The 12,845-nt window shown below is 47.5% G+C and overlaps 1 protein-coding gene across 1 annotated transcript in view; it reads right to left on the bottom strand.

Annotated features, from left to right (window-relative positions):
* auts2a (activator of transcription and developmental regulator AUTS2 a) overlaps positions 1 to 12,845 on the bottom strand; it is a gene marked incomplete at its 5' end in the record, with an annotated part of 337,317 nt that overhangs the window by 26,837 nt on the left and 297,635 nt on the right. Inside the window, 1 exon segment of the mRNA XM_080482610.1 lies at positions 11,696 to 11,744. Coding sequence (XP_080338736.1) covers positions 11,696 to 11,744 — 49 coding nt within the window.

The following is a 12,845-nucleotide window of genomic DNA, read 5'->3' on the forward strand; positions in this document are numbered from 1 at the left end:
CCGGAGATGCGCAGAGATGCCAACACAGCCGTATATGTCAGCGCCTCGCTCCCTCGGCCAACCATGAAACTTCTGCTCCTCCTTTTTCCAGTTCGGCGTCACACTCAAAAGGAAATTTTTCATATCGGAGGCGATTTAGACCTTATGTGGAAGGCTGGAGAGAAAACCGCCCAGATATGAAACCACACATGCTTGTGTGCAGAGAACAACAAAAACTGTAGAGACCCTAAAACCAGCTCCCAGATTAGATCAAAGTATAAATGTTTGCTTGGCGGGTCTGTCTTTACAGGCAGAAACCCTGAAATGCCGACATCACAGACCAACATTTCCCTTAACAGCGCATGGGCCACCACTGCCACCCAACAACACAACAATGGAAGATCACAGGGTTCTGCTTGTGCTTGTTATGGTTTTCACAACAAAATGCTCCTGCTCTGATCAACAAGAGGATTCCACAGAAAAACTTTATTTCTATCTAAAGGTTATTATGGCACTAATTTACCAGTCTGGCTCACTCAAGATGACAGTGACTGTTTTAAAGCTTTGCTCTCTTTTTCCGGTGCATTTCTGCGACTATGTTACAGCACAATCGACGGGCATGCTCTGAATAAAACAAACAGTCTTGTGGAGACAGACATATCTAGATATGTCAAGCACATGTCTACAATACTAAAGGCCTACATACAAAAAATGATTCCGCTACTTTGGTGGAAACAGTCAGAGAAATGAGTATTAGTATAAAGCTGGAATCCTAATTGACAGTTTCCCACCAGATTTTCTTAAGAGGCACTGTTCTTGTTGCAAAAACCTTTACTCTACTAATCCCCTCCAGTTCTTTGCTGTGGTTTAGAAACGTTCCACATATGTTTCCAACTTTCAGTCTTCCAGGCTGTAAACAGGCCCTGCTGGAAAGAAAAGACTCTTCTACCTGAAGTCGACTGAACTGAATCCACGCAGGAGGCTAATTGATTAAAGTCAGGGCAGAAATGAACAGAGTCTGACAAACGGGAGTCTGGCATGATGGAGGACTCAGTATGTGTGTCGGGCGTCTCGCAAAACTTTAAGTGGCATTGCAACATGTGTTTCTTGTCAGTCACTGTGGCAGCTTAGGGAAACAATACACAATCGTCTGCAGAGCCAAACGAACTTCAAACGCGCACATGCTTAAATCTCAATTACAGTCACATGCTCGTAAAAACCCCACACTGGCTCATAAACACCCTCCGCTCTCTCTCTCTCTCCCTCCCTCCCTCCCTCTCTCCCCCTCTCCTTCACATACAGAAAGCTGCAGTCAACAAGCCCAGTGCCACCCTGGTGGAGCTGCAGGCATCACACGTCCGCTGTCTGGATCTGTTCAGTGTTGGCGCGACCTCCAGTTTGTAGACTGTACCAAACCAGTGAAGGAGGAAGTGGCGGAGGGGGTGGTGGGGTGGGGTGGGTGGGTAGTATCCTAATTGTGCAACTGGCTCCTCTGGGGTGACAGACAGCAGAGGCTCCCTGGTTCTTATTTTCAAGGCTCTCCAGTAGCACTGAGGGGTGTTGACACTGCTCATCCAGTGTGTCAAGTGTAGAAAAAGTCCTCTTCTCCCCCTCGTTTACCCCTTCTACCTTCCTCTCTCTTCAGCCAGGGGGCAGAGCATGAGAGCGGCGGGGAGAGTGACAGCTCGAGCTGCCACGCCGACACTGCCATGATTTCACTGGGGAGAAAAAAGCAGGGAGGCCTGGAAAGAGAAATCTGTCCCCAGAGAGTCATCAGTCTGGGCCTCTTTCACTCCCTTTCAAATGGGGCCAACTGGTTTTACACACATCAACAGCGTACATTCAAGCTGCTCGAAGGGATCAGATTCAATACAGGCCTGCCCGAGTGTTAAAACGATATAAGAAGAACTGATTCGAGAGGGGTAATAGCTTCAATGCACGTATCCGATGTCTGAGAATCTGGTGGAGTATCAATTTGCATGCGGCCTTTTCTCTTCCTAAATCGTCAACGGCATTACAGAAGCAGCCGTTGTGTCTACGTGCATGTGTGTGTTCGTGTGTATGTGTGTGTGCGTGCACGCGAGCGTGTCAAGTGCAGTCTCATTACCCCCTCGCTCGGGTTTCACTGCAGTGGGATTAGCTGGACACCCGGGGCAGAGACGGGGCTGTTAAAGGCCGACTCTGCTTTCCGAATCCGCCCGTGTCTTTCTAGCCCGGAGATGCTGTGTGGTCTGCTGGTGTGGCGGCGAAGCAGCTCACATCAAAAATGAAAAAAAAAAAAAGAGGCAAAACAAAAAAAACAAACCAGAGTTCTCACCCTCTTCTTTCTGCACACGGCCGCTTTCTTATGAAACCTCCATTGCAGCCGCATCGACGTGTTTTTCCAGAGAAACACCGCAAATTAGCTGCTGGCGAGCTGCGCGACGATGAGCCACGGGGACTGTGATACTTGGCGAGGGAGGGCTGGCGTAGAGGGAGGCTGGTTGGGATTTAAGCTGTTTATTTGAACTGCGCCGTCGTCCAAACAGTCGGCTGCCTCTCTGCTGCCTCGTCAAGCCCCGGAGCTTAAGCGAGGATTGCGGTGTCGGTGGGGAAAGAACAACTTGATATCCCCCTTTGGGCAGCGGCTGCCCTCAGCTTGGGTTACTTTAGGGGAACAATGCGTCCTCTGTCCTCGGCCTCCTGCGCGGTGAGGACATGGGCTCAGACAGGCTCGCCAGTGTCAGGCATGGCCAGAGGATTCATACATCGCGACAACACACTGCTCGCTGCCCGAGCGCGGGCTTTAGAGAGAAAGCTTCCAAACACGGCTTCCCAGCTTTGCCTCTAAATGGCCCAGCACAGCCGCGGTCTCGGCACGCTAAAAGCTAAACCAGACGTGAGGCCAATCCCGCGGCAACGGCCCGTTTGCTCTAGGCCCCCCCACTCGTCCCCCTTCTGGGATTTTGGTTTTTGTATGACAGTGTTTACAGTAAAACCTGACACGTGGAACAAGGAGGGGATGCTCAGGCCCCGAAATCTAATCACTCCCTCCAGCAGCAGCTTAATCTGTAGCAGATGGTGACAGTCCGACGGACGTTGATGGTTTTGGGCAGGCTTCTAAGAAACTGTGGCCAAGAGCCAGAGATGAAAAACCAAAAGATGGTGATAAAATGGAACATTGTGCAGTTCATTATACGTCGTTTATATCAAATGCACATGCTTTAAAATTGCCTTTCCAGTACACCACAAAAACCCAAACCAAAAGAATCCACCACAAATTAACCATGTCATCTCCAGCGGGTCTGGAAAACACACTTGACACGAGAGAGAAGGGGGGGGGGCACACCTAAAGTCGGACCCAGAGCAGGCGGCAGCCTGTGGTAGTAAACTGTAATGTGGGTTGAGATAAATGAAAGCCACGCAACGTGTGAGCGGAGCAGAAACACATGCAGGGGATCTGTGTGGACTGCTGCTAACAAACCAGGATCCTGCTCTGTAGTCCGCTCTAATCTGCCCCGAGGCTCATCAGGGCTTTATTTCTGCCCTGCATATTTATGAGAATCAGAGAGGGTTAGAAGTGTGTGTGGGGGGGGGTAACCTCTTCTCTTGTGGGAGCAATTAAAGCCTTGCTTTCATCAATCCTGATCACAGTCTTCATGCTCCTGCTCACTCTTTGCTTTTTCTGTCTTCACACACACCGTGTTTACACTCGCTCTTCTCTCCTCCCGGCTTCACAGGAAACAAAGGGAGCCCTTCACGTGGAATTTTTCCCCTTCAAAAAGCGCCACAGCTGTGGCCCAGCGTTTCTACAGACTGACAGTTGGGGTTTTTCACAGATTACGACAGTGATCGTCTGTTTCATGAAGGGAACAAGAAGTTGGAACATGATGGTAAAAACCCAGCAGGACTGAAGAAACAAACATGCTGTTCAATCCTTAACAGATGAAGCATTTTGAGTGCAGGAGGCAACTCGGGCCTCGTTCACACGACAATGTTTTCTCGTGAGAAATGGAAATGGTTGTGTTTTGAGTGTCTGTTCACACGACAGTAGTGGTCAGAGCCACTGAAAACGCAACTTTTGGGAAACGGCTTCCAAGGTGGAACTCATTGAAAACACTCCGTCTCCGTGGAAACGCTGGAGACATGTGCACCTCTGTCGCTTTAAACAGTTCTTCTGCAAATGCTCAGCAGATGGAAAATAACAACGTTTGCCTCCAGAGTACCATGACTCACGTTGTTTAATAAGTGACAGTCACCGTAATAAATACGTCCGTCAACTTGGTCGTCCGTCTATACGAATGTTTGTGTACGCGCCATTGTTAATGTTTATTGAGTTTGCGAGCATGCGTGTGCGGTTTCATTACAAAACCAGACAACAGCATCCACTAGTGACCCAACATGGAAACTACATAATTTTCAGCATTTCCGTGTAACTGCAAAACTTTTCTGAAAACAAAAATGTAACAACGATGCGTTTTTAACTTGAAGCATTGTGATATAAACGGGCCTTTGTTAGACTATCGTCCAAACTGGGCGACTCTAAACTTTCAGACTTGTCATTCACGTTCTTCGTGAACAGTCGACTTTCTTCTGAACAGACTAAATCCTCCTTCATGCTGCTCAAAGCAACATCATCGCCACGGGGGTTAATCATTTCACAGTGAACAGTGAAATCTTCTCAGCTGTGCTAATCCCATCTCCTTTTCAGTGCATGTGTCTCCAAAGCTGCTATGCTGCGTTTCTGGGACAGATGCCTCGAGTCATCCACCAGAACCAAAAATCTGTTCGCGAGAATCACATCATTGGGCCACAACGGTTGCTTAAAAACCACACACACACACACACACACCCGCACACGCACTAACAAAAGACGGAGAGTGGCAGGATGAAAATGGCTGCAGGGTGAATACCTTGAGTGAGGGCAAAAGGCTGTCAGACACACATGGCGGACCGTGATAGGAGGGTGGATCATCCCAAGCTGGCACTGCTGCTCTTATGCATGCACACATGCACTCAGACACACCTCGAAGGCACCACGAGGCCTCATTAAGGCAGTCTGCTCGCTCTCTCCCTCTTTGGCAATGTCACCTCTGCCGCTGGGACCAAAGACTGACATGGGCATAATTGCCCCGAACACACCGACAGTGCGGTGGGAATGGCTGGGCCCTGATAAGTGGGCTGTGTGCTGAGTGCATGTGTGTGGTGCTTTGACCCTGTTAATGCTGCACAGTTGGCAGGAGAGTGGCTGGTGTCACATTGGATCAGTGGATGCTGGTGATGGCGATGAGGGAGGACGTCTCCAGGGAGGAAGAGCCTGATGCTTTCAACACGTCCAGCCTCCTTCCCAATTCCACAAGGTTGCAGCATCTCTAATGTTCACATAAATCAATGACACGGTAACAAAAAAACCCTCAAAACACTCAGGACGCCTGCATTTTTTAAGACTATTAACATCAAATTGGCTGTAATCTTTCATCCACATGGATTCATGGAGGTGCTGAAAAATAATTGTTCCCTCCTTATGTTGCCTATTTAAAAAGCTATATTTCATAATAAACTTAAAACATGTGAATAAAGCCATCTAATCTACCCAGATCACTGTGAAATATGCTACAGCACTAGTTTAGACACCAGGTGGAAGAACATGTGAACCGGTTAAAGCTGCCCACCGTCCAGTCCTGGCTGCCAGCTAAAGCCTCCACATATCTCACTATGGCAGACACACCGAGGAGGCCCGGCAGGAAAAAGCAGGGCCTTTCACTTTGATCTTTGGAGTTCAGCCCATTTAAATGTTTGTGTTTGAGATGTAGACCTTTAATTTTGGCCTGATGGGTTCCAGGCTCTTTGGGTTTAGCGTGGCATGTCGGATATAGGAGTGTTTACACAGCCTCCCTCCAGCTCTCCTGGTGCTGAAATAAGTGCATTAAGATGGATGGATTTACTTAGTCTCTAACCTCAGGGAGTAAGGGGAACAAACTCTGAATGACCTCTTTGTGCTTGCAGGAGGGGAGGGAAGGAGCCCGGTCCACACGGCTGAGCGTGTGTGTGTGTGTGTGTGTGTGTGTGTGTGTGTGTGTGTGTGTGTGTGTGTGTGTGTGTGTGTGTGTGTGTGTGTGTGTGTGTGTGCGCGCGCGTGTGTGTGTGTGTGTGTGTGTTTCTTCAGCACCAACAGAGCCCATTCACAGCAGCTCCTTAAAAATGATCCTCCATCAACAAACCTGCACCGAGTGGGCACCAGCCTGAGCCGCGGTCCTGCAATGCCTGTTTACCTGCCAAAAACACCATAATTAGACCTGCAGGTGTAACCGGTTGGTTTATTGCTCTTAGAAATGTAAAAGTCACTGCTTCTCTTCTATCTAACCTTTACTTCCTTTTTCAAATCAAATGTTACACTTGAAAGTTTGCTGCCGCGTTTCCACGGCAACATTTCAAGTGAAAACGCATCGCTTTGGCGTTTCCGTTTCAGAAAAGTTTTGCGTTTAGACGGCGACGGCAGGAACGCTGAAAACAATGTACTTTTCATGTTGGGCCATTGGTTGGAACCGTTTGTATTTGTAATGAAACCACACACACAAGAACAAAACACTATAAACACTAACAATGAATACACAGACGTTCTAGAGGACAGACGACCAAGTTGAATTGTTATTATCAACTATGAAAATACCAAGTCCCGGGAGAACATGGCCATTGGAGCCATGACATTCTAGAGGACAACATTGTTGTTATTGTCTATCTACTCTCACATGTGCAGAAGAACTATTTACTATGACCATGATGCACAGTGGCAGCGTTTCCACAGTCTAGACAGAGACAGAGCATCTTCAGTGTCTCCGACATGGGACTTCATATGTGACTCATTAAAGTGTGATTCTAAAGTCTGTACATTTGGAAATGGGGCCTTTTCCCACCTGTGTGGGGGGCTGGCATTGTTTGTGAGAGCGAGGCAGTAAATCAACCGGCGCTTCCCTCGATTTGTTAACCTTTGTTTGGCTGATGTCAGCAGATGAGGCACGGCTGCGGCGGCCTCCTTTCATGCTCATGAAATACAGCCTCCGTGTCGAGACAGAGGGGAAGGTGGTCGGTGGTGGGGTGGTGGTGGTGGTGGTGGTGGTGGGGTTGGGGGTGCCCCTCTGTGCAGTGCAGGATATTGAGCTTCCTTTACCCCTTGGAGATACATTAAATGCTCGTAGCGGGAGACCGCGGGGGGAAATGGCTGGAATCTGTTTCAATTATGAATCATTTAGAGTTAAATCCTGCGGATCGCTGTCTTATTTCTCAAAACAGACAGTTATTAAATATCAAAGAGAGATTTCTGAATCGAGTTAAGCTTGTGTTTGGAGGCGAAAGCTTCCCCAGTGCTTTAATCCAGCAGTTATAAGTGGAGGGAGAGGGCGGCGACCTCTGCGTGACCTCTCGGCCCCTGGCAGGGAAAGAGAGGCCGTCCTTGACGGGGGCCGTTTCTCAGAACGCACAAAAGGCCAATGGTAGTCAGGTCATCTTTCCACTGCGCATCAGGTCAAGTTCCACAGGCGGCCCTGATTTCTTGACACACAAACCCACACAGACGGCAGAGGTCAGCACCGGGGCAGAGCCGGGAGCCCGAGGCAGTAAACCAACACTGCTGCTGTGAAAGGCCAACCTTCTCTTTCCAGCCGGCTGAGTGAGTTAGGGAGCTGCCTGGGTGATTTGTGGCATGATTGTTGCTCTCTATATCACTTGAGATTACAGCAGGTGGCGGCCCGCAGCCGGGAAGTACACACAGCTCTATCACCAGTCCTCCTCTCAGGAAACAGAGAGAGAGAATGAGGCAGCGAGAGGAAAAACAAGCCCTCGGCTCCCTCCCACACAGCAGCAATACGCTCACAGGCAATCTCGCTGCCAGCAGAGCTCTCTATGACAATCCGGGGAGCTCTTCAGCTCTGATATCTGCCACAAAAGTTCACCTCCGCTTCTCTCTTTCCACTATTTTTTTAAACAATGCCATCAGCGCTGCAAATTACACCTTCCACATCGCACATTATTCCCCTCCCCTGGTGACAGACGTACTCAAGCCTGACACACTTCACTGGCGGCGCTCTTCACGCTGGCGTCAGCCCCGGGTCTCGCTGTAGCAGCGCTTCATTTTCACATTAACTCCAGTAAAGCATGGTGGAATCAGCCCTGTGAGGTGGCGGCGGCGGTGGGGGAGTGAGAATCACTACACTGTGCACTTCAATTCACCCCCGCACTGAACCCGGTCTCACATCGCAGACACAGCTGCAGGAGACGTCTCACCAGGGACCGGCTCCTCCAATAAATCTAACAGATGAATTCGTTCAGGACAGGAAAAAAATGTTTTAATAAAAATGAATGTGTGTGTTCCTTAACTGAAAAAACCCCCTCATGACCAGGTTCTTTCTAATTGTGAGTGGAACATGTAAAAGGTGAGAATATTCCAACAGGTCTCGTCTGAACACGACGGTTCACCGATGGGGAAGAGAATGTAGACGTACTCCTGATGAATGGCACTGCGGACCTTTTTAAATGTCAGCCGGCATCGTCTTAATCTTGCTGCCGGGCTGCACTCAGAAAACAATGCACAGAGAGCTTAGCCGGCGCTCTCCACTGACTGACGCAGCCGAGTCCCTCCGACGCCTCGCGGAGTGACAATATCATAAAAGATGAGAATGTAACCGGCTGACAAGATATCACTGCCGTGGGACACGGCTTTAATCATTTGATAGATCTGTCTGCAGACCTTTGCAACGATGGTGTGTGTGTGTGTGTGTGTGTAAGCTGGATGGAAGTCACATCCTGAAATAAGGCCTTGCCTTCCTATTTCCACCCGCGGCACCTCAGAAGCAGATTAGACCTCGGAAAAGTTGTTTATTTCACCCGCAGCACAGCCTTGTAACCGGTGCTCCTGCAGAGCAAACGAATGAGGTTAGCCGGCTGACAACCTGCAGGTGCATCGACAAACGCGGTAATTAGAGATAACATTTAATGACTCTTAGTTAATGAAATCCATTCCCGGGCAAAGTGAAGCCGGAGTGAGCAGGACAGGGGGAGAGAAAAACAAGAGGGGAAGGCAGGAGGTGATGGGGACTTTACGCTGCGCATTAGAACGCTGTGCAGGGTTGACAGTGACGGGCCCTCGAGGTGCAGCCGGCACGAGGACGGAGAAAACAAATCAACGTCGGAGAACACAAGAGCCGCATTCTCATCAGCTGCCTTTTCCTTTTTAACATGCAGCGTGGGGCCTCGGGCCAGAAAGAGAAGGAGAAAGACGAGGAAGAAAAAAATAAAAAAAAGCGGCAGCTTTTGAGGGAACATGAAAAATACACTGTAATTATCGAGTAGGTGAGAAGGCTGTGAGATTAAAAGATGAGGGACCAGCAGCGAGTCTTCAAAGAGACCTGAGGTTGCCCTGGGCTGATTTCTCGTCTTGGAAAAAAAAAAAAAAAAACCCTCAGTCATTACCAAAGCTTCACTACATCAGCAGCTGAATCACAATGGCCTTTCTCTTGTTTTCAGGTTTGGATCCTTTATTTCAGCTGATATTCTGACAAACAGAAGGAAGCTTTGAGGCCACCTGTCAACGACGACTCACCCACAGACTTCACTGTCGAGTACGACGATGTGACCACCAGAATCTGGTACAATAACAAGTGGTTGGGGTATTTGGAGAAGACGTTGGAGAGGACGTCTACCATCCGTGCTGGCACCAGACACTTTAAACAGACTTGCTCCTGCAGAGGACGCTGCTTCGATCCCACTGATCATATACATGCACAATTACAGCTATTCTGAGGCTGTACTGTTCTGTATTGCACATCTGTATTGTATATTGGTTGTATCGTTGTGGATACTACACAATTCAGAGTATTTTGGACATTTCTGCTTCTTTATTTTCTATCTTAAGTTTTGTTGCACTGTTTCTCTGGTTTTATATTCTCCATTTTTGTATTTTTTTTTCTATATTTGGTGATATATTTGCTTTATATATTTTCTTTTATTTTGGGTGATATTTGTCCTCAATGTGGGAGAGATGAAACTTTTGATTCCACTGTGTGTTGTATGTACAGTACAATTGACGATAAAGCTCATTTTACCTTTTTTAATCTGCGCTGACGCCATCAAATAAACACAGCAATGATAATAATGCCAGTTTGGTGCATTTTTTCAGCATTATTCTTCAAAGCCAAAATATCAATATGTCCTCAGATCTTTTATTGCTTTGCATTTCCCTAAATTCAGATATATTCAATACTAACAGACTGAATAAATTAAAGTTAAAATAAGTCTTTCTTTGTGCCCCGCAGAGCTCATTAACTTTAAAAAAAAAAGAAAAGGCTGTCACCGTGTTTGGGCATGTTTCAACTATTGTGTTCATCACGGCTCCGCCGAATGCTGATAAGAAGTGAAGTGTACCAACAAGAGAGCCCACAAACCGTCAAACTAATGGAGACTTTGCACCTGCCTCTGGGTAAATATTGACACCCGTCATCCCACAAATGAGCTCTCGCTCCATTTCTCGTTATTTCTGTTGGCGCTGCTGCTTGTGTCGAGGTTTGTGTTAAGAGCTGCTGGTAATCCCCCCCCCAACAAAAAAGACCCACCCAACTCTTTTAATCTCAACGCCGGCCTCCATAAAAATACCAGTGGTCGTCTCTTTCCCCTGCACCTGGATTCTTTTACTCGCCTCTTGTGGCTGTCATTAGCATATGGCAGGAGTGGGAGGAGGAGATGGAGATGGTTAAAAGAAGGGAAGAAAAGAGGGGATATTTAAATGGAAATAGGGGCCAAGAGAGTGGACCATCACACAGCAGAGAGAAAGCATATTTTGTGTACTGTTTCCCCAGTCAGGTCCTTTCATCGGGGTGTGGAGGGGGGGGGGCTCTGTTGATTTTGGCTGCACAAAGGAGACCTTAATCCTTTCAAGGGAACCAAATAGTCCAAAGAGAAGCACATTCAAAATGAAACCTCCCTGTCAAGCATGCCTATTGAGCCCCCCCACCACAGCCCACACCCCCTCGTGATGGACGCCACAAATCAAGCCCTGGAGGGAATCAAAGGCCACAATGTGGGAAATGTGTGAGGAGGTCCGCTCGGAGAGGAGTACGGCGAAACAAGGTATAAGGGCCGGGGGGGGGTTGGCGGTACAAGGACCTATCATCAGCAATCTGCCTCATTTCTACCAGAGCCCTGGAGGGGTCATAACCCTCGTCTCGGAGCCTCCCTCCCTCCCGCCCGGCATGGTAACTCCCCTCCATTACGGAGGAATGTCCATTCACGCGGGGCACCTCCATTATCCCTGAGCCAGAGAAAATGGGTCTGCTTTTAACAGCAAATTAGTGACTTGATAATGAGGTCACATGTGGTGTTGGCACACTGAGGCCATAAACAGATGCCTTTCCTGCCCTCACTCCGTTCCCTGCACCATTACTACATCCTCCTGCTGCTGCTCTGCCCGCACTACTCGATCCGCCGCTTTCCAGCAGGCCCACCATACACCACCACCTGAATCGCACACGTGTCACATGCATGTTGCACACAGATTTTTAATCATTTACATGATGAAACCAGCTGAGGAAGAGAGATTTTCATGTCATGTCTGGGCTGGCGGGAAGGCACATCACCGGGTGAACTGCATCAGATACACATGTATGATGCATATATAGATCAGTATCAACAGCTGCAGCATCATTTTCACAACAGTCATGGTGGAAAAACAAGACATTCGTGGCCATACCTTTAGCTGTCGCTGTGCTGAAAAATTTCTCTGAACCGGCATCGGAGACCTGGAAAAAGAGGAGAGAGAAATAAGTAACACATCACAAGAAAAATAGCAGGAAAATGGCATTTCTCATCAAGCCTGCAGCTTTTTCACATTTGTTGAATTTATTTGTGGCATTCAACAAAAACTATTGCATGCTCACTTACAAAATAAATCAGGAGGCAAACACCCTACTCTTAAATGAACCTATCAAGTGTAATTTCTAATTTGCATTTTTGACAATTTTCCTGTTGATGTGTTCTGGCAATTCTCTGACCCACACACGCATAAGACTAGAGGTTTACATGTAACATCCAGACAGGTATTCTTCCAGTGTTTGCATGCCGTTATGTGCAAATCTTTCCCTTAATTTCGTGGAAAAACCTGCTGAGAATGGAGGCTGAAAGCGTCCTGAGTGAAAGAAAACAAGTGGTTGTTCCCACTGTGGCCACTTGATGGCACTGTGGCTCCGCGGCGGACGCGCGCACGGCTCCTCCAGGCGCAGCGCCGACAGCGCGTCACAAACACAATGTGCAGTGATGGGATTTAAACATGAATTAGACAACAAAAGCCTCATATAGTATCTGCAGATAAGTCACAAAATAACAACATTTCAACCGGGATATCCTGCTGTATTTGATCGCATTAACAAGTCACTAGAAAAAACAAGCTCCGGTTGCAGCGCGCACAGGAGTGAATGACAGCTTTCTGGGAATAAAATGAATTTCTAATCAGTGGATTCAGTTGCCTTGGATTTATTTTACTGGAAATGTGCATCGGTGTGTTATTAAAACGTTACACTTCAGAAAGGTGTTTTTATTTTCTTTATGTGAAATAATCTTAATCTTATAAGAAGAGTGACAGCTCAGTAACATGCGTGTTTTTATTTTTAAATTTAATCTCAGTATTGAATGAATTCTACCAGACAGGGAATTCATTCTAAAAAAAAAATATGGAGAAAAAGCTTACATGGAAAATTAAACTATAGGAAGTGTTTCAGTGTAAATATTGTAATAATGAGGAATTCATTCATAATGCAACAAGGGCAGAATGTAAACAACGAGAGCTGCAGTGCAAATGGCATCAAAAAAGGTCGCAAGATAAATACATGTGACTATTATTCCAG

This window comes from Lipophrys pholis (genome assembly GCF_963383615.2).
Source record: "Lipophrys pholis genome assembly, chromosome: 16".
In the NCBI taxonomy this organism is placed as follows: Eukaryota; Metazoa; Chordata; class Actinopteri; order Blenniiformes; family Blenniidae; genus Lipophrys; species Lipophrys pholis.